The sequence below is a fragment of the Mesoplodon mirus genome (genome assembly GCF_964341445.2).
Source record: "Mesoplodon mirus genome assembly, chromosome: 4".
NCBI lineage: Eukaryota > Metazoa > Chordata > Mammalia > Artiodactyla > Ziphiidae > Mesoplodon > Mesoplodon mirus.
This window is the reverse complement of record NC_138979.1, coordinates 126778901-126805970: the sequence shown is the minus strand read 5'-3', so window position 1 is coordinate 126805970 and position 27070 is coordinate 126778901. Positions and strand designations below refer to the sequence as shown.

Genomic DNA, 27070 nt, shown 5'->3' with positions numbered 1-27070 from the left:
GGGATGATTTACCTGCCAGTTGCTATTTAAACGAAACTGGTTGTTTTCATTCCCAGTTTTGTGTTCCCTGGAAAAAAAACACCCACATCATAGTAAATACCCAATAAAAGTTTATTAAATTTACCCTAGTACATACAAATGCAAATGCTATCTGTTTCCAGAATTTGGTTTGAGAAATGAGTTAATGTGTTAAGGCCGTGGGGATTTATAGTAAAATTTGTCAATATAATTTGAATGAGGGGAAAGACAAACCTGAGAGTCTCACGGTTGACTGTAAATGCATTTTAATTAACGTTTAATAACCTTCAGAAAATGGAAAATTACTATAAGAAAGTGATCTTGGATAAACTCCAGTGACTCCTTTAAAGGGAACATCAAATAAAAATATAGCAAATATATTTTATGTAGCAATTATGTAGATTAAAGAACCTCATTCAGCTTCATGCTTTTTGGCAGATTGTAGAATGCACACTCCCTAGCAAGTGAGATGTTGAAGAAGGTACCAGCCTTGTAACAGCTTGAGGTTTCCATTCAGAGACTAGTAGATGTACTGGGTATAATGTACTTAGCCAATTAAAATGCTTATTAAAAGGGAAAGGTGTGTTTCTTCTGGCAACTACTGACTACTCACACATGAATAAGGCTTCCCACTCAAGTCTAGAGGTAAGCATCACTGTTTTTTGTTTTTTTTTTTTTTTGCGGTACGCGGGCCTCTCACTGCTGTGGCCTCTCCCGCTGTGGCCTCTCCTGCTGCGGAGCACAGGCTCCGGACGTGCAGGCCCAGCGGCCATGGCGCACGGGCCCAGCCGCTCCGCGGCATGTGGGATCTTCCCAGACCAGGGCACGAACCCGTGTTCCCTGCATCGGCAGGCGGACTCCCAACCACTGCGCCACCAGGGAAGCCCAGCATCACTGTTTCACGCTACCATGAACAAAAACGCTGGCTAATGTGTCAAATAATATCTCCCTAACACTGTAGCCTAGAATATCAGTCCAAGTAATGTAAATTGCTTCTGACAATGATCTTTCCCCATCTTCCAGCCCTCCTGAAATTTACTTTTTCCCATCTCTAAAATTGATTTTCTGAAGACTAGGCCATCTTTCTGGGATGTCACGTTTATGATGTCATGTCCTGTTCTTTACACCCCACCTACATTACCTCAAGTAGGCTGTAGCTTGTCAGGAAGAGACATACAATCATGCTCTGTGAGTCTGTATTACAGTCCTGATTTATTGAGAAAAAGCTACACGATCTGGTAGAAGCTAGGTGGCCAGCCAGAGCAGGTGCAGCATGTCCCAGTGTAGCTGCCCAAAGACCTCAATGGGGCTGTGCAGCTGCCAGTACCAGTGTTTGAGAAGGTACCAGTATGCTGTACTACAGCTCTCTTATAATTTGCACTTGTTTCACTCTTCCTGAAGCAGGTAGGACATCTTTATAGTCATCTGGGCCCCTCTGTTTTCCATCTGAACTCCACATCAACAAGCCCAAATCCTCACCCATAGGAGAAAGCTGATTGAGAGCCCTGGCAGCCATGAGCACTTTGCCCATCTCTGGCCGTCTCAGTTTCTTCACAGTCCCGCCTCTTGATTCTGACTTAATTCCCTGCATGAGTAACCTTGGTGTTTGTGGTACCAGTTTAGTTTGAGGACCATGATCATAAAACCGCTTGCCCATGTCAACCTTCCATGGGGAAAGCTGAGGCACACCTGGAGCTCTAATCCCTTCATTGACTCTGGGGTGATGACTTGGTTCCTGGTGCTCGTTGCTAGTGCAAACCTGGAGCCCATGTGCAGGCCCTGCTGCCCAGGGATGGGGTGGGGGAGATAGTAACAGGCACTGGGTCCCGGGAATGAAGAGCTCATTCCCCAGAAAAATCGGAAGGACAAGACAGCAACAAGTCGATGTCTGAGATCATGGTAGTGGAAAGTCTCCTAGTGTGATGAGGTCAAGCTTTAGCTATATGGGGAGGGTCATGGGAGTGACATGAGGAGACAGAGGGCACTGCAGCTGAGAAACCCAAGGAACTACAAAGCCAGGGCGTCCCCATGCTCTTGGATCCCAGGCTAGGCCAGCCCTAGGTCACCCTGAACTTGCTCCACCTCTAGCTGCTGCTTCCTACCCCCTCTTTCTACCTCTTGGCCTGATTCTCTCTAATACTCCTCCCAACTCTTCAGAAGAGGCTCCTTCTCTCCTCAGTTCACACAAGGGGCTGGCATTTTCCTCACCTGCCATTGTTCTTGACCCTCAGTCAACATCTCTTTCATTCCCTGGTCATTTACCAGATGCCTGGACATGACTCCACAACCTCCAGGACTCCAGAGCCTGTTCCCTGGTAGCATCAACTTCAGTGCTACCAAGCATTGAACCTCAGTCCTCACAGTTCCTGCACCAACCCTCGCCTTACTCTCCGTGCAAGGCGGTGACAGGAAACTCACCTCCCTAATGTCAGATCTGAAATATTCCCTCTTCTTGCTCTTCCACTGCTCTGCTCTCTTGTGTGTGCTGCAACTCCCCCCACTTTTTTTTTTTTTTTTTTTTTTTTGCGGTACGCGGGCCTCTCACTGCTGTGGCCTCTCCCGTTGTGGAGCACAGGCTCCGGACGCGCAGGCTCAGCAGCCATGGCTCACGGGCCCAGCCGTTCCGCAGCATGTGGGATCTTCCCGGACTGGGACGCGAACCCGCGTCCCCTGCATCGGCAGGCAGACTCTCAACCACTGCGCCACCAGGGAAGCCCCTGCACCTCCTCTTCATCCTGTTCAGGATGCCCTTCAACTCCTTCTTCTTCCCCGTCTCTTCCATTCCCTTCTGACTTCACTTGGCTGTCAATCTGGATGCCCATAGCTGGCCTTTTCAGCCAAATGTAACCCCAGCTCCATGTTTTCTGGTCCTACTGCAACTTGGCAAGCTTTAGCTGTATGGGGGAGTCACTAGTCACTTCTGACTAGTTTCTTTCTAAGTCCCCATCTCATCCCCACAGCAGCATCTCCATGCCCCCTCCCACTGCATAAGCCTCCAGTCGTTCCCCACCACTATCTGCAGGTGAACTTGCCTTCCTTTCTCCTGAGGAAACTGGGAACATCTGACATGATTTCCTTCTAAATTCCTCTACTTGGCCTTTCACCTGGGTTGTTTCTCTTTATTCTTATTTCTAAAGAGGAAGTATCTGGTCTCTTTTCTAAGATTAGTTCCTCCTGATTCTACTCCTCCTCTAGAATTTACTTTATCCCTCTTTCTTTTGCTTCTTCAGTTTCCCCCCTAACTACAAATATGCTCATCTCCCCCATCCTTTAAAAAAATATTCCTATTGATTCCTCTTGCTGTTGTCCTCTCTCTCTCTTTCTAAGTTACCAAACTTTTTGACGAAGAATATTGTCTATACCTGTTTTTCTCTGCCACCTGCTCATTTCCTTATGCAGTTACTCTGATGCCCACCTCCACCATTCTACAGAAGCCGCCTTCTCAAACGTGGCTCTTGTAGCGTTTCACTCCAGCAGAGCTCAAGGGTCAAAGCTTAGATCCCTCCATCTCCATTATATAAAGCTTCCTTGTTGGCCCTCAACACACCTGTGTTTAAGAGGTATCTACCCTACTGGTCTAAGAATACACATGAAATGCAACAGGATCATTATGGGCCCAATTCTAAAGCCTTCAAGCTGGCAAATAAGAATGTGAATGTATAGAAACATTATCTACTGTTCACAAGACAATATTGTGAACAGAGGCATACTGATACATCATAAGAAGACTATATTGTGTTTTCCTATAAGATTCATGGTTTGAACCAAGTTGGGTTGTAGCAAATACCGATGGATGTCCTAAGCATTCCACATTTTCTCCTCCTGCTGTTTATTAGCAAGTTACAGAAGTAGCCAGTCTCACTTTGGCAGAAGTTGGTCCATTAAATAACAGACAGCTTCCTAACAAAAGCGCTCTTAATTTATGCTAAACACTCCTAAATTTTAACTTCATAGATAACAGGAACCACATGTTCTGCAGATCCATTATATTTTATTTTCTCCAAACATTGTACAGTGGAATCGGGATATGGTCAAATGTAGAGACTGGTTAGATTCGATTTCGCCAAAAGAAGCTGAGTGTCTACTCTGTGAAGATATTTGGTCAGACTCTGGAGGGAGAGGATGCAAAGGTAAATTAAGATGAACTCCCCACCCTCAGGGAGCTTACAGTCAAGTAGTAGAAACAGGACAAGTACCTGGAGACCACAACTGGAGAGAGGCAATAGTGAGTGCTATTCAGAGGAGGCAGGGACCACTCCAAAGGAGGGGGGCCCCACTCTAACCCCCAGCAGGAGAAGATGGTCCTCTGCGAATGAAGACTGAGAAAAAGCCAACAGATTTGATGTCTATGAACAAACCACACCTGTTATTTAAGAAAGGCTCTGTTGAGAAAAGGAGGCTTTTATCTGAAAAATCAGAAATCTCTCTGAACATGTATTTTCACAAATGCTAACCTATTAAGTTTGTACTTAGAAGATAATAGGTCCTTGTGAGTTTGTCAAAATTGAATTGTGTCATTTGTGTTTTCTGGAGAGTGCCTTTCTTGTGGGCTCCTACCTCATGACACTGTGTCCATTTAGAGGCTTTATGACCAAAGAAAGGCTTCTGCAGGGAGTCGGGGGCCCTATGGAGATAAAATGCCTTATGTTTCCCTGCAGGAGGTCTAGCTCTCTCAGACAAGTGTAATAGCCATTCATGCACTGAGAAGATCTTATCTTGTGTCCTATTGGTTCAGGGTCACTTGCTGGCTCACATTATATTGAAATGTGGACAGAGAGAGGGAGTAATTTGTTAATGTCATGTAGGATGAACTTGGTTAGAAAGGGAAGTGTACCCGCTTTATAATAACACAAGTGTTTCCTTACTAATCCCTTGGCAGGTTCATTATCTGTGCAGCCCCGGGCAGTGGTTAGCCTATCGTGAAAGTGAAATTTAACCCTCAGCATGAAATTAATCCTCAAAGACTTATGCCTGCTCAGGCTAAAACTAATACATTCTAAGTGATTTTATAATCCCTGACTCTCTCTTTATTGCATAGGTGCTAAATTGTTATCAAGATGTTATAGAGCACGCTAGGAAGTTGATTTTTGTTTACTTGAGAAAACTGGACAAATCTATAAGAACAAGGAGACTGATTTCCCAGTTCAAGGTTGCAGTTGTAAACCTGACATGGTGGGATGGCTATATTTTAAGCACTAATAGAGTTACCATTTGTTGGTGATCATACTCATGTTTGCTCTGTGTTTTCCCTAATATGTACAGGAATAAAGAATTAAAAAAATAAAAATCACTTGACAAGGAGACTTTCATTCAGCTTATTGACATTTGACATGGAAAAACTGGGAAACACCGGGAGAATGCCAAATAAGTGTGAATGGTTCCTTGTGGGGTCAGGAAACCTTTAACAAGTGTTTAAGAGTAAAAGGAAGTAAGGCTGTGTCCCTTTTCCTGTTTCACAAGACAGGGCTTTATTCTTAGCCTTTTCGTGTATCTTTCTTTCCAAGGTGTATGTACCGTTAGGGAGAGAGAGGAAGGAAAGATTAGGACTGAGAAGTGGTGGAAGGGAGCCAATATTTACTGAGAAATATACATACCAAGTATTTTACACACATTGTCTTACTTAATCCTCACTGCAAATGGCAAGGTAGGTATCATTTTTTCAGATAAAGAAACAGAAAGTTTTAAATTCCCTGCTGGGGTTTGTACAGTGGGTAAGTGACATAGTCAGGATTTGAATACAGGTCTGTACAACTCCAAAGTCTTTTCTATTTTCACTGTATCACAGAACCTAAGAAAAGATCAAAGATCTGGAAAATCAATAAAACCTTGCCTGATTGAAATTCAGTCTTTTTCCCCCCAAAATGCAAGAGATCCTTGAAATTTACCTAGTTGCAGTGTAGAATATTAATGTTCCTCTGTGCTAATTTGTGTTTTCTTTTAATGCAACATGATGACTTACTTTTACCATATTTATAGGTTGCTCATAGTTCCATATACTGCATTATTACAAAATTAGTTCATACCTTCACTCCTAACACTTTAAAAGGTGGTTGTGAGATAAATGCCCAAAAAAGCTCAAGGGTGTGGGCTAAGTGTACCCTAGAATTCGCAGAATTCTTTATTCCTAGATATTTCAAAGAAATCGAGGGTTTCCTGAAATTAGGAACTACATCTGACATGCTATTTTAATCCAGGAAATGCACATTTATTAGAAGTCTACTGTTGCTTCATTATCTACCTCCACAATTTTAAACGATTTTTACATAGGGAAGGTGGACTTTTAAAAGAATTACAGCTGTCCCTGTGTGTATCCTTACTTTGCCAAACCCTTATCAAATTAGTGTTCCAGATATTGGTTCTCTCGTGCCTGGCCTATTTTAACATCCTTTTTTGCTGTTGCTTCCTGTTGGTTGACATTGCCTATCACTCTGCTGTGGAAGGAAATTAAATTGGTCTGGCACAATTTTCCCTTCATAGAGCCAAGTTCAGTGGAAGCCAATGCCCCTTCCTGAGTAGACACAAATCAACTCTTTGATTTACTAATTTACTCCCATTTCAGCTTATTGTTTAGGTACTTACTTCTTTCTGACTCTAAATGTACCTTTTTGTAAACATTTAGAACATTCCTCCTAAGCTTTCAAAAATCATAAGTTTAGTTCTTAGGAAAAAGTTATGAGTCCTTTCCGATGTACCCATACCTCCTTTTAAAACTCTCTGCCAGGCTCTTTTCTGTGCTGGTTTAACTTCCCATTTACCCAGGAAAACACTGTGCTCACTGCCCCAGAACTGTCCTTCCTGGCTTCACAAGTTAACTGCTTCAAATAAGTTTTCTCCATTTAACCCCATATTTTCTCCAATCCATCAACTCAATTTGTATAACCTATCTCCTTTAAGTGTTTATTTATATCCTGTGTGTGCGTATAAAATTTATTTTAATAGTGCTGTATATTTACTTTGAATTCCCTTCTCACTGACTCTGATTTTCAAACTTCCTTGCATCTCACCTTTGTGTTCTTATGGCTGGTATAGTTTGCTATGCACTTTATAGATGGACTGAAAAATTAACTTTGATGGACTTATATGGAAGTTTTACATTTTAGTGAAATTAGTATTTTTTTCTAATTTTAAGCAAAGCAAAATTATTCAAACTGTTAAATGAGTATTTAGTAAAGTTTATAGATTCTGATAAAATGTTCTTTGTTGTTTAATCACACAAAAAGGGGTGGCATCTGCTTTGTTTTCTGAAATTTGTTTCATCATTGTAGAGTACCACAAGATGTTCCTTTGAAGTGATGATTTTCTTAAGGGTAGAAACAGTCATTTATAGTATTAAAAAAAAAACTTAAAAAGGCATAAAGCTGAAAATAGGCAGTAAAAATTTGTTGTAGATAGATTCTTTTGAGTACCCAAGAATGCCTTCCTGTTGGCATTTGTTTATAACTTTGTTTGTTTTTCTAAAATTACTTCCAAACTGTCAGCCTGCAGAAAAGCATGAAAAGTTGTAATAATCACACTTCATATCCATTAAGTTAATACAGAATATTATGGAGAATTGTTTTAACTCTTGAAAATCCCTCTACAACTATAAAAGTGCAAATGAGATTGTCCCTGCTGTTTTAGCCAGGCCTGTGAGCCTCAAAGCAATAGGATATTTATAAGAAAATTCCAGACATAGCAGTGCTGCCATGATCCATATGACCTAAACTTTCCAGTTTTCGTCTCTTGTCCTGCCTGAGGAAAAACAAAGAGGCATAAAATTTAAATTGGAAGATCTCAAATCATTGTTATGACTCGTAATGAAGATAAGTGCATTATTTTATAGAGTCAGTCGGTTGATTTGGAAGAAAAAAGCACTTTTAATTTTCATTATACTCTGGTGATTTTCAAGTCACTGTCTCTCCATAAATAGCTCCAACTTCTCTCCAGCACTGTCCTGAGAAACTGGCTATTTCTGTTTTTGAGTGAGGGATTTGGTTTTCTTTAAGACTATACTGACAATTCCTTAAATTTAAAAGATTCTGTTTAATTTTTTATCAAACCAGCAAAGACACAGCATGAAAATTACTTGAGCATATCTATGTATTGATCTTTCTCAAATTTTATACTTGGAAAAGACTACACTGGTATCTTCAGCTGGGACTCAAATAGCTTGAAGGAAAAGTACATTGTGTATTTAAGAGTCTTTTCAATGTTTCTAATTTGGTTTGGAATTTAATTCAGTAGATTCCAGTTTAGATTTCTCAGAAAACATTTTTGCCAGCCTTATGGGCACCGTGGCTTCATTCTAAGGGTTGATGCATCTCATGAAAGATTGTTCGAGAAATACCAAAGAGACATCTTTAATCAGTTCAAAACTGGCATAATAAATTTATCTTGTGGTGGAAACTCATTTTACTTTAAATCTAGATAAACAACTGAAGTAAGGAGGGGCTGTATACAACAAGTAATACTAAGCTTATAAGAGGAGAGTTGAATTTAAAATTCAGGATTTTTTCCTCATTTTATACCTACTGTATGTACTAGAGATGTTCCCCCATGAACTCTGATACTGCTACATATATTTGGGTGCCGCTGTGTGCAAAAGATAAACTAGCATTTTAGCCTTAAATCTTAGCTTTTCAGCCAAAGCTTTCTAATAGAAATATAATGTGAGCCATACATATAATTCAAAATTTGCTATTAGCCACATTTTAAAAAGTAAAAAGTACATTCTTACTACAATATATCTTATGGGATCCAATGGTTAAAGCATAGTCCTAGCAAAATGATGAAGTTATGATTAATGGGAAACTATTTTATACTTCTTGAGCTCTTAAATTTAAATCTAAATTAATTAAAATAAAATAAACTCATTTCCTGAGCTGCACTAGCCACATTTCAGCTGCTCAGTAGCTACATGTGACTAGTGACTACCATATTGGACAATGCAGTTTTAAGCCAAAATTCTAGTGCTATTTTAATGGTCTTTTTGTATGTAGTTACTGTTTAGAAGAAACATAATAAAACAAAGATAACCTGCTTTCTATAGATCCACTAGAAATCAACGTAAATAAAATTCTTTTGTGCTGGACTGACTTGTAAGCACACTTATTTCCCATTATTTTAATTATACACTGCACATGTGTACTGGGAGGTTTGTGGGGATAGAGGGATAGAAATTGTGGCCCTGTTATCAATCTATGACTTTTTTTTTTTTTTTTTTTTTTTGCGGTACGCGGGCCTCTCACTGTTGTGGCCTCTCCCGTTGCGGAGCACAGGCTCCGGACACGCCGGCTCAGCGGCCATGGCTCACGGGCCCAGCCGCTCCGCGGCATGTGGGATCTTGCCGGACCGGGGCACGAACCCATGTCCCCTGTATCGGCAGGCGGACTCTCAACCACTGCGCCACCAGGGAAGCCCAATCTATGACTTTTAAAACCAGATAACCATCTCCCACTTCGAAACCCATCATGAAATTCTAGTAAATCTAAGCTTTCACTTACATCCCAAGTCATGAAATTGATGACGTAGGATACTGAGGAGGGAATGGTGTGGGTTTTCATATGTATGGTGAAGGGCAGTGGTAATATTCCTTAAGAATATATTAACTTGGAAAAATAACTATCTTGCAATATTAACCTTTTTTCGCCTTGTATAAGACACGCTACTTTAAAACTAAGTAGAGTGAAAATACATATTTTCTCCCATTTTGTCTTCTCCCAGAGGAGGAGTGTGAGTGCTTTCTAGTTCCCTATTTCCTGAAATAAGAAAAAGGATACAACTGTTATCACCAAAGTCTTACTAGTATCCTAGAATAAAATATTTAGAGAAAAATAAGCCCTTAAAAGGGAATGTATGGATTCTGTACTTGGATATTCACACAATTTTCATAATGCCTCAGGTTACATACTTTACTGAAACTACCTGTCTCCCCGCCCCACATGTGAGGCACTTTTCACACTGAATGGAAGTGATGAGATGTTTGGTTTAATAATATTAATAATTTCCCATTCGATTTGGTACTTGTGTAGCATCTTTTGCTGGGAACTAATGGCAGTAAAAGAACGTGAATGATACCAGAAAAATGTGAAAGAGAAAACTGTGATTTGTTCCTTGGATGCAAATTCTGTATGACATATTCATAGCATATCCAGGTTGTTAACAAAGAGTGTTTTTTTTTTTTTTTTGCCCTAAGAAATAACATGGCAATGCATGATTCTGTGGTGATTTCTACTTGTTTCTCCCTTTTAGTTTTTATGAACATTTGCTTTTTTTTTTTTTTTTTTTGCGGTACGCGGGCCTCTCACTGTTGTGGCCTCTCCCGTTGGGGAGCACAGGCTCCGGACGCGCAGGCTCAGCGGCCATGGCTCACGGGCCCAGCTGCTCCGCGGCATGTGGGATCTTCCCGGACCGGGGCACGAACCCGCATCCCCTGCATTGGCAGGCGGACTCTCAACCACTGCGCCACCAGGGAAGCCCAACATTTGCATTTTTAAATGTAAAGACTTAGATTCTAAATGGTGTACTAGGAATATGCACTATTCACAGTGTACTATCCTATGAAAAGCAATAATGTGTTCTCTCAGCAGTGAAGCAATCCACAGGGGGAAAAAATGCAACAACATGTGATGGCAATCATATAGCTGAAGAGGAGTGAAAAGAAGGGAAGCTGTTACTGTAAGAAATGAAGGTGTACTATTTGGTAGACATGTTTTGAGGCACCTGCAAGTTCCTGCTCTGCAAGTTGCCATCATTCAAAGGCTTTGCTGAAAGGGTGGGCTTGCTGTCCATGTTTGCACAATAACTCCATTCCCTGGACGTGGCTAAGTGAGCCAGGGGTAGATAGCTGACTCCCTAGAGAATTTTAATTGTGATGTGATTTTTGCAGTGAGAAAACCAACCGGAGACAGAAAGCACTCTCAAATTAGGATAATTTGAAGAGGGTTTATAAATGGATTCATTATAAGAGTATGGGCAGGGTGTAAGGAAATTACAAGAAAGAACTCAGGATCCTGGGGCTACCAGCAAAAGGAAGTAAAGCCACTCCTATGCCTAAGCTCAAAGGTGTATGTGAAGGGCAAGGTTAGCAAAACTTGAAAGATGAAAGTCACAAAGAAAGGGCTCCTTGAGAGGAGCAGTGAACTTCTGTTGATAGAGACAAGCCTGAGGAAGCCTCACAGGGAGGAAACAGATAGATAAATATCCCCAATGCATTTTCCTCCCTTCTTCTTGTCACCTGCCATGGCTTCTCATTGACCAAATCCAACTGGAAGGCAGAGAACATAGTAGTCTTTTGGTGTAATCAGTTCAGATCACCTCTCGGGGCAGCAAACAGGGTGGAGAAGAGTAGAGAGTGGATCCGCAGGAGCAAATGAAAGGTATTTGGCACATATAGTGGCAGAAAGGAGTAAGTGGTGGGCACTGGTTTTGTGTCATATTGCACCAGGGCTGGGGTTGCCCTGTCAAGGTCAGTGCTGTGGAGGAGCAGGAAGCATGAGCTGGTGTACAGAGAGGACATGGAGAGAGACAGACACAGTACAGTGTTGATCCTTGGTCAGTTAAGGCAAATCGAGCTGCAGTAACAGGTAAACCCCTAAATTTCAGTGGTTTACCCCCAATCAAATATATAATAGTACAATGTGAGTATTACCAGGTGGTAGGAGGTTCTCCTCAGTGTGTGATTTAGTGATCCAGGCTCCTTCCATCTAGTGGCTCTGCACCCACTAGAGCTCTGGAGTCCTCTGCTTTCTTCTCGCAGGTGATACAGATTTGATGTAAGATGCAGCTAGTCTCTGCTATAAAGGTATCTTGCAAAGTACCTCTTGCAGGAGCAACAAGAGAGAGAATGGAGGAGCCCCACTCACTTCTTTAACATCTCAGACTGATATACACTACCAAATGTAAAATAGATGGCTGGTGGGAAGCAGCCGCATCGCACAGGGAGATCAGCTCGGTGCTTTGTGACCACCTAGAGGGAGGGTGGGAGGGAGATGCAAGAGGGAGGGGATATGGAGATATATGTATACGTATAGCTGATTCACTTTGTTATGCAGCAGAAACTAACACACCATTGTAAAGCTATTATACTCCAATAAAGATGTATAAAAAACAAACAAAAACAAAGCAAAGAAAAACAACCTCAGTCTGGAAGTAACATACATTACTTTGCTTAGATTCCACGGAAGAGAACTAGTCACATGACCTACACCTGGCTGTACAGGGGGCTGGGGATGCACTTACTATCTGGCTGTGTGGGTATCTCCCAGCATCAACTTTACACAAGGAATCACTTCTGCAACAGTCCCTGGTTGATTCCTATGTCCCAGTCCCAGTTCCCAGGAGACCAGGAGACCTCATTACACCTACTTGTCACACATGGTCTCTGTAATAACCCCCCCCCCCGATATGACACATGTCACATGGCAGTGCTAGCAACCAAAGCCCTCGGTGAAGCCAACATAAAAAAAGGCATCTGTTTATGCCTTCAAATTTCTAGAACATTTAAACTTGGGATTTTAAAGAAAATTTTGTATATCTTATTTGTATATAAAAGTGTGGTATCTTAGGCTTCCCTGGTGGCGCAGTGGTTGGGAGTCTGCCTGCCAATGCAGGGGACGCGGGTTCGTGCCCTGGTCCGGGAGGATCCCGTGTGCCGCGGAGCGGCTGGGCCCATGAGCCGTGGCTGCTGGGCCTGCGCGTCCGGAGCCTGTGCTCCACAACGGGAGAGGACGCAACGGTGAGAGGCCCAAAAAACTGTGGTGTCTTGAATTGTGTACTTGTTTATCTGTATACATGAAAACTTTCAGAAATTGTACAGCTTTTTAATTCTCATGATAGTTAGCTGAAACTCAACCTGACACAAGTAATATTAATATATACATATATATATATATATATATATATTTGAACCAATCTTCATTGCAGAAAGTTCTCTTGGCATCGTATATTTAAAGTTGTGAATATACTCACTTCATCATAGAAAATACTTATTTCTCTCCTTCTTTTATTTCAAAAGTTGTCTATATTCAAGGGAATGAAAAAAACAGGGAATACCTTCCAACTCTTCTATAAATTATATCAAGATTTCTTTTAATAGACATTTCAGAGTATGGAATTGCAGCTGTCCTGCGATTTCTGCCAGAATTTGACCTAACACACATGAGTAAGAGTTCCAAAAGTATTTGTACTGGGAAGTAGAGTGTTTTACAGTGGTTCTTCCCTTTCTTTCTTTCTTTCCTCCCCCCTTCCCTCCCTCCCTGCCTCCCTTCCTTCCTTTCTTTCTTTCCTCCTCCAAAAGGGCTAGTGTAGTACCACCAGAGCCAACAGAAAGCCACAGTGATTTGTCCAGATTTCTGAAAATATATACATTTTTCAAAAGAAATTTTCATATTTTCTCAAAGTTTTCAAACTAAACATGCATCCATGAGAATCTAAATAACAGACACTTACCACTAGTCCATAATGCAGAAGTGGAAATCAAACACAAGAAAACAAGAAGGGCATTTTATTTCAAGAAACAAACAGAAACTAAATCCACAAAATAAATAGGGGAACAGAACGAAGAAGGGATCGTTACGGCTGGGGTCAGCTGTGCTATGTGTCCTCATCATCCTCATCATGTTAATATTAGTTCTTGTTTGGCTTCCAGGAGCAATAGGGCTCCTTATTAAGCCCTCAAAGTGAAGGAATCCCAGAGAGATAGGCACATGGCAGCAGGGCCATCCTCCCACCAGGAGGAGAGGCTGTACCTGCCTGAGGTGCTCTACCTCACCATGACCACAGTACCAGGGGAGACAATACCAAAGGACATTGGAGGCTGCCTGCCCCTTCCTCCTCTCAGGACAACCCATTTTCAAGGAAAGGTCAAACTCAGCCAGAGGCCACTTATATCAGAAGCTCAGCTCTAGCGCAGAGCTGAGAAACAAAACACATGCAAAAATGGTCTCTGGACGGCCAAATTGCATGGTGTGCAGGGAAGGCTCTGATGTTCATGGACCTGACTCATAGTCTGGCCCCTCCAGTCCCTACTAAGGGTCATGACCAAGCTGGGTTATCTGGTCCTTAGTTCACTGCTGGGTGTAAGTGATGAATTAAAGGTCATGGGAGGAACGCAGGAGAGAAAAATGGGAGAAGGAGAGAAAAGCAGGGAGAGTGCTTAGGGGCAGACACACTGATGGGCAAGAAATGATAGCTCATTGCCTAGCAAGAAAAGATCGAACAAAACCATGTTGGGAAAACCAAGAACTAGAAAAGCACTATGGGGCCATTAGTGCAGGGACTGGCCTGCCCATGCCTTGCAAGGCCTGATGAGATCACTGTGTAACAGCACAGGAGGGTAGTTCCTAGTCAAAGGGTCCCCACCAACCCCAGGCACTTCAAAAATGCTGTGTCGCATTCCCTGTGTACTGTTCAAGGAAGCAAGCAAGAATACCACAAATTTGGGAAGACTTGCCTGTCATTAATGTTTTAATGCTATATGTCTGTCTCCTATTAGAATGCAAACTTCTGTAAGAGGGTCAGTGTCTAAGTTAAGCAGAGTCTCACACCCAAGTACCCCATACAGAGTAGGCATTCCATAAATGCTAGTTGGCTTGAATTCTCTGTGAATTTCACTGTTTCAGAACACTTTTGCTCTTTTATACTCAACGTTAACATATTACTTGTGAAGGGAGGGAGTAAAACTCCAAATGTTTAAGTCTAATCTTCACGCTTAGAATTCATGATGATTAAATGAATGACAGTGATTGGAGTTTCACTGGAGACCACCAGAGCTCACCCTAGCAAAAGTTTGAAGGAGGTTTTTTTTTTTTTTTTTTTTTTTTGTGGTACGTGGGCCTCTCACTGTTGTGGCCTCTCCTGTTGCGGAGCGCAGGCTCCGGACGCGCAGGCTCAACGGCCATGGCTCACGGGCCCAGCTGCTCCGCAGCATGTGGGACACTCCCGGACTGGGGTACAAACCCGTGTCCCCTGCATCGGCAGGCGGACTCTCAACCACTGCACCGCCAGGGAAGCCCTGAAGGAGGGGTTTTAAACTCATGTATTTACTATAGGTTTCTTGCTTGGGTGTCATTTTATATGAATGTCATGTTTAGTCTTTAAGATTTTAGGGAGCCTAGATTAACCAAGATATCCGATTATCTGTATCTTAAATTGTAGAACAGAGAGCTATTATTTAAAAAACTAATTGTTTTAAAATGCAAAGTTACATTTATGTGAAAGCTGCTAGTTGGAATTAGATGAGCATTTTATAAAATTAAATGACTTGAACTGTCTTGAAGTGCTTTGTTACCTGCCAAAGTACCCATCTATAATTCAGCCAAAAACATTAGTTGTCTTTTATTAAACATTTGGTTAATTAGTGAAGCATAGATTCCTATACAAGTTCTGTGGACAAGTTAGGCCTGCTCCTGGGTGGGACTAATTCACACATCTTTTCTGTTGCCAGTGTTCTAAGTGATTTTTAATTATTTTTAGCATGTTATTTGATGATAATAATGAAACCACGCCCTTCCACTGGGGCTGTCTCGAGTGTGGGTTCATGACATAATGGTATAGTCATTATTAAAAGTATTTAGTTGAGAGAAAGAGAGCGAGCAAAAGAATTTACAGAGTTATTAGATGGTGGCCTTGACAATATTCCCCAGGCACACAGTAGGCACTTAAAACACTATGGAATAACAATATGGAATAACTCAGATGTAGAAAACGGGCTTGAGGGCATGGGGTGGGGGGCGGTGGGGAGGGGAAGCTGGGATGAAGTGAGAGAGTAACATTAACGTATATACACTACCCAATGTACAATGGATGGCTAGTGGGAAGCTGCTGCATAGCACAGGGTGCTTTGTGACGACCTAAAGGGATGGGATAGGGAGGGTGGGAGAGAGGCTCAAGAGGGAGGGGATATGAGGATATATGTATACATATAGCTGATTCACTTTGTTGTACAGCAGAAACTAACACAACACTGTAAAGCATTTATACTCCAATAAAGATGTGAAAAAAAAAAAAAACTCTCGAAAAGAAATCCCACAGAATAGATGCTAGGTAAATACAGAAATGTGGTTTTTTGGTCCAGAATGTATCAATCCAACTGTCTACAATGAGAGGGCTGAAAGGAATCACATGATGTCTTTTGCTCTTCAAAAAACATTGCATCTAAATTCTTCTACCAAAGATGTCCTGCCCACCTTCCCCATGCAGAGATCTCTCTCCATCCATAGTGTATACCCCAACAGGGAGAGATCATATTAAATGAACACAATTGCCGTTCATTTGGTGATGTGTACGTAACATTATTCCCTTGTTAACAAATGAAAAAGCTTGGCTTCAGAATAGTGATTTTACTGGTCCTTCACTGAATTCGAGAGACAAATTTCTGGTACAACTGGGAGACTTCAGGGAAACCTACTCCCTCCAGTCTGCTGCCTTTCTAGCTCCAAGCTGCTACTTTTTCTTTTTTAAGTGATTTTAACCCTACAAATAGAAGGAACTGTTAAACTAAGGGGTACCCTGAGATGAGATGAAAAATGTAAAAATGCAATCTAAGTTAAAAGTGATTTACAAATCAGCAGGATTATTACCATTTTGGGGTCATTTTCAGGTCCTGTCCACCTATGAAATGCTTTTGAAAACTGTGTTCTCACTTGGATCCGATAACTCACCCAAATCTTGGTAACATATGAGGTCAATCTTGGAATAAAAAAATAAACTTCCCTTGAAATTTTCCTCAACTCTGATAAGCATAAGCATGTTTACTTCCTTAATAGCCAAGTTTATTATCTCCATTCTTCAAATTTTTTTCTAGAATAAGCATTTATGCTTATGAATACAAAGAAACCACCCGCTCTTTTCATCTTTCTTTCTTTGACATTATTGAAGAGCGTCCTTTCTTATCAGTACTAAATAAACTATAAAATAGGCACATTTAATCAGTTAAAATAAGATGGATTGTATATATTAGGTCTCCAGAGACTCTGTCTTGCCTGACATTTCCCCTCACTGGGACCCAGGCTTATGGTCTCTAGTGCATAATTAATTTTTGTCAAGTGGCTCAGTTCCCAGGGCAAGTAAGATTCGGGTAGATTTGGCTGCTTTTGAATCCCCTGTTCTGGAAATCTTTTATGGAGACAAGAAACCAAGAATTTGAGTCTCATCCAGAGCAATGAGCTGAGGTTCAACAGGTAAGAATGATGCCATATGGTCCTCTGTCAAGAGATAGTAGGTGCTATTGGTGAACGTTAGGGAAAGTTGTGAACCCAAGTTGGTGGGGGCAAGAAAGGGAGGATCAGAGAGAGAAAGAACATAGTTAACTTTTTTTAGGGGGGTTAAATTTTGAAAAACTGTCATTATTTTGGGAATATGGGAAAACTATGATACTTGTCATGACTCTGTTTTTTTTTTTTTTTTTTGCTGTACGCGGGCCTCTCACTGTTGTGGCCTCTCTAGTTGCAGAGCACAGGCTCCGGACGCGCAGACTCAGCGGCCATGGCTCACGGGCCCAGCTGCTCCGAGGCATGTGGGATCTTCCCGGACCGGGGCACGAACCCGTGTCCCCTGCATCGGCAGGCAGACTCTCAACCACTGCGCCACCAGGGAAGCCCGGGTGTGGTTATTTTAATATTTGATTGCTGACGTTGATTTAGCCCTCTCTATTTTCATCACCTTGGTAATGGGTTTTATTTCCAATCTGTGATCCATCCTTCCCTCATTTCCCAAGTATGAGTTGGATTCATGCTAATCAACCAGTCTAATGGCCAGCCTAGGTTAGTGTACTTGGGAAAATGTAGATGGGTGTATCGGGGTGTGAGGTCATTTGTTGGCATTAAATGTGAATTTTAATTAAATGTAGGCATACAGGGCTTCCCTGGTGGCGCAGTGGTTGAGAGTCCAGCTGCCGATGCAGGGGACACAGGTTCATGCCCCGGTCCGGGAGGATCCCACATGCCATGGAGTGGCTAGGCCCGTGAGCCATGGCCGCTGAGCCTGCGTGTCCGGAGCCTGTGCTCTGCAATGAGAGAGGCCACAACAGTGAGAGGCCCGCGTACCGCAAAAAAAAAAAAATGTAGGCATACATACACACATATGTATTTTCAAAGAGTGGCAGCATATAATCTGATATTAAGCTTAGTTTTATAACGTGACTGGTATTTTACAAAGCAAAATGACTGAAAGACATGCTAGTCAAGCTTTTGTTTAATTGAGACCAGTTTATGCTTGGAACATTTTAATCATACAGCTCTGTCAATTAACCTGTTTTATTGCTTGTGGTTTAACATTATTAGATTTAGGTTGTTATATCTACTGATCATTTGTCTCTGACTTGTTAACTAGCATATCGTCATTAAAATAAATTGTAGAATTATATTGTCAGTGTACTTAGTTATTATCCCTTAAGTAATATAAACAACTGGAAGAACTTGTGCCAGATGGTAGCATAAACTCTCTTATCATGATTCATTTTACAATGTCAAATTTTACCCAGGTTCTAAATACTAGGAATATTATATGTCTTATAATTGTGTTAAGATGTACAAAACTAGATCTATTTCATCACACTATTCGGGACAAGTAGGTAAATGTTTATTGTAACAAAATTTGTGGTTAGAAAAATGATGAACCATTTACAGGATATTTAAGTGTACTGTTAAAGTGTGAACTGTAAAATGTACAGTCACAGACTATCAGGTTTTAAATCTTCTTGGCTTATGAAATGAGACTGCAATTAGATGTGTCTAGGATCACAGGAAATTACCAAAAGTATAATCAGGCTATCTGGGTTGATCTGATAGTTCAGAGAGATAATATTTTTGAGGCTCTGTTCAAAAATGTGTTCGAAATTACATGGCACAGAAGATTTCCCTTGCTTTTGTGGCCTTGCCAAGATGTTATTGCCTTATCTGTAGTAATTATCTAGGCTGACTGAGCACTCCAGGTTACATATTTCTTCAAATTATAAACTGTTCTATAATAACATAGAGAAATTTATTGGTCTTCTTTACAACATCATAAACGCTAAGCCAAAGCATAGCCCAGCCCACCTACTCCTAGTAAAGACATTCAGACTTTTAAACAGACAAAGGACATCTTATCTTAATTTTTACCAGGTAAAGGTACCTATTTCTTTTATAAAGAGACTCTCCTAGGGAAATGACCGAGCAACAATCAGGAAAAGTATATTTCTTTTCCATGAATTTTCAGAATAATTTGATGAGTAGCCAAATATGTGAGTACAGCTTTTGAACTTCAGTCAGTGATCACTGCTGAGGCAGAGCCAAGCTCATGACCCTTGTGGATTTGTTAACATTATTTTAGGGTGTTAATTGATGCCAGGCTTAGACTGTGAACCCAACAAGCAAAGGCAATGCTTAAAGTGCAGATCAACTAAATTCCTAGAATCTCTATTTAATACTTGTGTTCTGCCTTATTTTATAATTAATTACTAACATTTCCCTGCCCCCCACCTGTTTCATTGTTGGGTCTCCAGAACTCTTAACCTTGCCCCTTGTGCAGATGGGTATCTCAGGAAATGTTGAGACAGAAATCTGCATCTAGAACTGTAAACCACACCCTTCTAACATGATTAAAGGACTCTTGTGCTTATCATGGCTAAGGCAACATTATATGGATTTTTGTTATATTTAATCTGGAGTAATACAAAATACCCATAGCTAAGATTTTTTTTTAATTACCATTCACAATCACCAGGGACTTAAAATTAGAACAAGAAAGCTATGGATATAGAGAAATGTTAGGAGAAAACCTTTCTCCCCAGCACTTACTTGCTAAAGAAAACTGATAGAATCATCTCCCACATCAGCAGTGTCAACTCCCCACCATCCGATGCTCTTTCTACAAGGATGACAAATACAAAGCCTCCTTCCCCCTTCAGTTCAGTAGTTAGCCTTTCATGGGAAGGGGGTATTTCTTCTCTTGGGGAAGCCTCAGTATAAGGTGATTTTTCAGAGTACAAGAAACAAATATACATGATGGGAATTTTTCTAAAGATGTGCTTTCTAGAGCCTTTTTCCAAAGTTTGTAACATAGGCGTGTACACCTAAATTTCAACAGCTCAAACGTGTCTTTGCGTGTTCAGTGACTTTGCCCATGCTCAATGAACCAGTAAGCAAGCAAAACTACTCTGTAGGAGCAACATCTTATTTCAGTAAGATAGACTAATTACAGTGAATTAAAATCTTTATTTAATCTTCCTACAGTTATCCTTTTAATGTGTTCTGTAATTGCAAACCTTTAGTCTGTTAATCTCTGATTCATTGGTGGGTTTCATAAGTGTTTATTAAGGAGCACATGTAACATTCTGGTAATTACTAATAATCTTTGTTCATAGCACATTTACAAAGATCTCTGCAGGGAGTTTCATTAGGCTCATCACCAGTTATTGTCAGTGTACAATTTTTATTAACGGTCTCCCACCCTTATAAAATATGGAATTTGGAGCTTTACAAAACACAATGAAATGTCTCTTTGAGAGAAGAGACATTTGTTATGGCTAACAAACTCAAATATTAAGTCAGTGTGTCACCATCCCTTCAAAATCAGTGTCCTCTAATGTCTGTGGTGCCATTTTACCGCTGAGGAGAAAGGCAAAGACGGGTTAAATTACAGTTCTCACCAGTTTACACTATTTATCGGTGACAGCACTGGAGCTGAAACTGGTGGCTCCTAGTCAATGTCTCAGTTTCCCAAGTGCCTCACCTCCTTTGACACAAAGGTGTAATTTTTATGTAGCAGTGCATTATGGTAGCATGAAATTCCACTCAGGAAAAAAAGAACCACTGAGGGCTGTCTCTGGTGGTAAAGGTACCCCTGCATCCCCACCCTAAACAAAACCAGAGCTTTGTGCCACCTCCTTGAGAGCTGAAATCCCTTTAACAGGAGACAAGTTCTGGAAGACGGCGTATCAAATTAAAAGCCACGATAAGGATAAATGATTGGTGTGAATGCTTTTCTGAGAGCAGGGTTGAATAGGGGAAGGTAAGAGAGAGCATGAGAATACTCTTGGACTGGAAAATGATCTAGAGATGATGCTAGAAATAAAACCCACCTATCTCACTGCTTTGCTTAGGATTGGTGGTAATGCCAAAGGGATGGGTTAGGATGGCTTTTGCCCCCATTCCCAAATCTCCATCAGTTCCCAACCCTAAAGCATCGCAAATAATCATATGATCTAACTAAAAAGCAGAGCATGTGCTATGCAAATATAGCTTCAGGACAAATCTTATCACCTACCCCAATCGGACTCTGCAACTCAATTGCTGCCCTTCATATAAATATATAGATTACATATACATATACATGTATATATACATATATATATGTGCATGTGCGTGTGCCCTAAAGCCTCCACTTCCCAGTATAGACTCCATCAGCCAACAGTAGATGAAGATGATAGATGTAAAATCTACTTTGGAAAATAAAGGCATTGCATAAATGTGAGATTTAGGAATTTTCATACAACCTCATTCTACAGCTTTTAAGGCTGTAATAAAGTCATTGTATTTCTCAACACGTATCATTCTTATGATATCTTAGGAAGTGCTCAGACAAGCTGAATGCCTAAAGTGACATTTCTAACAGTGCTAAGAGTCAACAACAGACTTTGGTATCACTGACTAAGCACACAATCAAGTCGGAGGAAATAGTGCAGTAATGGTCTTGACCAGTTTAAAGAAAAATATTTCAGTGAGTGAGAACATTCTTTTGCTTCTAAAAATATGCTTGTACATTTGCTTATGAACATTGAGCAGCTCTTCCTTGCCCTGTCGTAACCGCAATAATTTGCTTCATATTTATGGTGTGGTGGATGGTAGGGCTGTTCCCTCTCAATTTTAAGAGTGTGTAGTACCAGGCTCCCTGGCTCCATGGCAGATGGGACCACTGGCTGCTGGGCAATGGAGCGTAGGGTTTGAGCCATACTCCTTTCCCTGTGTTTCTTTCTGACCTGATATTAGGCACCAAATATTTCTTAAGTATTACTCCATTGTCCAATTTGCCCATTTGGCAGCAAGTTTTCATTCTAATAAAAGAAGTTCCTCAGATGGAGATTCCAGATGTGGCTAAACTGCTTTTATTAGGACAATGGGAAAGTCCAATCTTTTCTTCTAGATATCTTGATTGTATTTAGAGTAGTGTGGCTTTGCCTTTGTAATTTTACAAAGAGTTCTATTACGTAACTGGAAAATTGTCTCCTCGAGCATAGAGAGAATTTGTTAGCACAGAACGCACCTTGGAAAATGCTGATGTAAAGCCTCAATTCGAGAGAAACCTTTTAAGTTGCTGAAATGTAATGGAGACGAAGAAGGAAATTGCTGTTTTACATGATTGACCAAAATGCACTGTAATTATATCAACTTGAAACAGACTCCTTAGCAGAACTGATAACTCTGTGATCAGAATAAGTCATGTGTAGTGGAACTAAATATAGCATGGACTTTCTCTGCAGAGTGCAGACACACCGTAAGTCTAGTAAGTCTAGGGCAGTGGAATATTACTTGTTGGGTTGATGAGGATCAAGAGAGGATCATGTTGAATGTATCATTAAAAAAAACCCATTGATTTAAAGAGAAAAATGATCACCCAGCAAGCACACCTCTTTTATTACATTTCTGTTTCCTCCATTCATATTCTGGCATCATTATCTTCACCCAGACTATCATAATTGCCTTCGTCATTATTCTGCCCTCCATACTCCCATTCTAATCCACCCAATCAGACAATAAATATTTTATTAGGAATTTGTATGTTTCAAGTACTCTACTGGAAGAATCAACTCCTTCATCTCAGGATGGCTACTCTCCTGCCCAATCAGGTTCGGCACCTCTCCACTTTACAAAGTCAAATGTAATCCAGCCTCACTTTTCAGTCTTATAGTCTACTTATTCTGTTCATATGCCCAATCACTTCAATCAAAGCAAAATGTTCACACTTCTCTGTGATATATGTGTTAGTTTTCAGCATAATTCCCTGGGGCCTAGAACTGTAAAATAAATCATTCTCAGAATTAGAAGTTGTGTTCATGTCATAAATCTAACAATCTGAGAAAAACATCTTAGAGTAGACAATATTAGAGGTGTTTCTGAGAATTTCTATTCTGAAAGGCTTGCTAAAACTGTGGAGGGAAGTACAGAAGGAAGAAAGGGCTTAACTTAGAATTGGGACAAGAAGGTTAAACACAAGGAGTAGGCAGCCTAAAGAAAAGCGAAACTGGAGAACTGGGGTGTAGGGAAATGACAATACTTGTCATAAATCTCATTACAAACAGACCTCAGGATAAGATACAAAATACGTAAGACCCTCATACTGGGAACTTCCACATTTTGAAGGTTAGAGTTCTGAGATGCATGATCATAGCAAAAAAGAAGAAGAAAAAAAAAGAATTTGGCTTTCTAAAATGGGATACGTTTTTATTGCGCACAAACTACATGCAGAGCACTGTGCTTCTGTGAAGGTCCAGGTAACCTGAACTACCCCTAGTGACCAACTCTGCTCTATCATGAAGTACTGATAATAAATTGTATCACGGTACGACCCGAATTCTTGCTCTAAACGCAGGCTCCTGTCTGCCAGAATGAATTCCAAATTCATAATCAGGATCAAAGTTAGGCCATATTAGCTGCTCTATATTTTTAAACTTTGTATTAAATTACCATCAAAGAGCACTAATTAAGATAAGAAATAGAGCTACTTATTTGTTTCATATGCATCTTCAGATTTCTGAATTATGCATTAAAACAATCTATGACATCTGTGTGTGCTTTTCACAAAAGAAAAAAGCATAAATGCCTCAGGGTGCATCTGCCTAGCTAAGAAACAGATGAAAAAAACTCTTTCTGCAGTTCTATTAAAGTACAGAGAAATATCATAATTTTAAAGGCTACAAAAATAAGGTAAAGATTATACAAGACAAATAAATCAGTAAAATCTGTAGCAAAACCCAGAATATTTTAGATTAATCTGAAAAGGCTGAGACTCCTAAGACTTTGAAAAGTGAGAAAAGCCATTTGGCAAAATCCTTAACTTGGATTTTTTTTTGTTTGTTTGATTTTGTTTCTAGGTTCCAGATTCAGAGATGTGCAACTGATCCAAACAGTTACAAAAGCTTAGGAGACAGCTTTCGAATGATTTTCCGCACAGAAGGGTATGTATGGTTCTTTATATATAGTCTCTATGTTGATGTGGGCATTTTAATATATTACTACATAACATGTTTTCTCATTTTGAATGATTTCTTTTCCTAGTCTTAGTAGGGAAAAATATTTAAAAGGGTGTCTTCCTATTTTTGTGTGTGTTTTTCCTGATAATGCAGTTAAAAATTAAATATGTATATGATAGAAACTACCACAAAAAGGATGTTAATAATATCCTTTATTAATAGTAGTTTGATGACTAGAGGACAATTTTTATTTTGTGCTATTGAGGCTTTTTAAAGTTCTTATAACTGGGGATATCTAAATGTGATAATTCTTTATTTTGATTCTTAAATATAGCGCCCAAATGGGTTCCTTGTTTGCATTCTGGTTTATGAATATTCAATCAAAACATATTTTTATCAAAAATTGATGTGTCAAGTTCATCATCCTATTAGATGATCATAGCATCATCCTATTAGATGATCAGATAAATAGAATATTTTTGTTACATAAACTAAAATTATCTTTGATGTATAGATTCAGTTAAAGCCTCTATCAAGCATAATTTTCCAAAGGATATTAGATGTGCTTTTTGAAGTTGTTTTCTTAAGAGAATTGGTTGAAAATAATAATTATACCAAAAAGATAACAGTAATAATAACTAGTACATGTTTAGCCTCTACTATGTACTAGGAATACTCCATATAACTCTTTGAGGTAGGTTCTGTTAGGATCCATTCATGTTGGACAGATGAAGAAACCAAGACTCAGAAAAGTTAGTAATTTTCACATATCTGTTAAATCTTGAAGCTGGGACTCAAATCCAGTGAGCTTGACCCCAAAGCCCATGCTCCTAACCTCTGTAGTTCATTACGTCTCTTAGCAGATTATACTGGGGCTACTATTTTGCTAATTAAACATATGTCATTGATGTTGTTCCATGCCAATAGATTCTTTTTAACAACAGCATAGTAATTTATTTATCTACATACTGCAGTTTATTAAATTAATCCCTTTGGTGGCCCATTAGGTTGTTTCCATATTTTCACTATTATAAACAATAGAACAGTATATATTCTCATACTATTTTTTCGCATTTATGTGTGTATGTATATATATATATATATTTCTATTTTTAAAAGTTGCTAGCAATGGACTTATAAGATCAAATGATATGCACATTTTATATCATAGATGTTGCCAAATTATCTTCCAAAAAGTATGTACTGACTTATATCCTTAGTATTTGAGAGTTCTCACTTCTCCACACCCTCTCAAACACTGGACATTATCAATCATTATTTGATATATCTGTCACTCACATGCATCTCCTGTTTATAATCTAATAGGTAAAAAATAAAAGTGTCTTAATAGTATTCCTTTGATTGTAACTGGGGTTGAGCATACTTTTATATCATTGGGTATTGTTTCTTTCATGAATTGCTTATTTTGTGTCTCTCGCCCATTTCTCTTAGGTTAGATTTTTTTATTAATTTGTAGGAGTTCTGTATATATTATAGGTACTAATCCTTTAACTATTACATAAATTACAGATATTTTCCCCAACTTGTCAGTTGTCTTACAACTATAGTGTCTTACACCTTTCAGAAGTTTGTGAGTTTTGCAGATTGTGATTTTGTGATTATATCTATCTTTTCCTTTGTGATATCTGACCTTGATGACACATTAAAAAAGAAGGACATCCTCTAACCCCAAGACTATAAACATTTACGTTTGAATCTTTAATCCATCTGTGATTTCTTTTTTTTAATGTGCAGTATGGCATATAGGAATTAAATTTTATTTTCAAATGGTTATACAGTTGTCGAAACACCACTGGTGAAAAAATCCATTCCTTACTCACTAATTGGAAATGCTAGCTTTTTTGTGTATTAAACTTCCACATATATATCAGCTAAATTTTCTATTCAGTTTCTCTATTTCCTATTCTGTTTCATTAATTTATCTATCTCTATGCCAGTATCATACTGTTTTTTTTTTTTTTTTTTTTTTTTTTTGCTGTACGCGGGCCTCTCACTGTTGTGGCCTCTCCCGTTGCGGAGCACAGGCTCCGGACGCACAGGCTCAGCGGCCATGGCTCACGGGCCCAGCCGCTCCGCGGCATATGGGATCCTCCCAGACCGGGGCACGAACCCGTATCCCCTGCATCGGCAGGCGGACTCTCAACCACTGCGCCACCAGGGAGGCCCAGTATCATACTGTTTTAATTATTTTATCTTTAGAGTGTTTCAGGAATATGTAAAAATATGGCCTGCAGTGTAAAGTCTAAATTCCTTATCAGGTGTGCAGAGCCCTTCCTAGGACAGCCCTTGCTTCTCCAGGCTCATTCCCTGTGCACAGATCTGTTATATAGCGTGCACCACTCTGATTTATTGAGCTTGTTTTCTGTCTATCTCCCCTCTCCCGCCCCAAGAATACATTTCCCTGAGGTGCACGTCTCATTTCCCTCTGTTTTCCCTATCCCTGTGTTTGGCACTGAGTAGAGATACTCAGTAAATGCATGTTGAACAAATGAATGAAAGTCATCACACCAACATCATGATGATGCAAAATGAAAAAGAAAGATGATAATTCTTGCTATAGACCACTCCCTCTGAAGCTATGATAATGATCCTGAAGGCTGATTAAATATTTTGAGGTCATCTAGTGACACAGAATCAGCAAATTCTTGCTATTCCTCTGGTGATGTGGTACCTAAGTGTCATTGATAATATGCCCGCATTTATGGCAGTTGGGATCAAAATCATGTTCATTTTACCCAGTACAGATATATAAAATTAAAGAAACCATAGTGTATTATATAGTCAATAAATTATCTCTTTCCAGTAAAACAATAGTGTCAGCATTGCCAAGTTCTGTAAACTGTAACAGATATCTCTGAATTGGATGTGGGAGTTCCTTAGCCA

At 39.9% G+C, this 27070-nt stretch overlaps 1 protein-coding gene across 4 annotated transcripts in view; it reads left to right on the top strand.

Annotated features, from left to right (window-relative positions):
* The window catches only part of SLC25A21 (solute carrier family 25 member 21), a 501423-nt gene that overhangs the window by 326390 nt on the left and 147963 nt on the right, over positions 1 to 27070 (top strand). For all 4 annotated transcript variants that reach the window (XM_082618620.1, XM_082618618.1, XM_082618619.1 and 1 more), the window contains exon 3: positions 24068 to 24151. In XM_082618620.1, coding sequence (XP_082474746.1) covers positions 24068 to 24151 — 84 coding nt within the window. The remainder of the gene's footprint in view (positions 1 to 24067; positions 24152 to 27070) is intronic.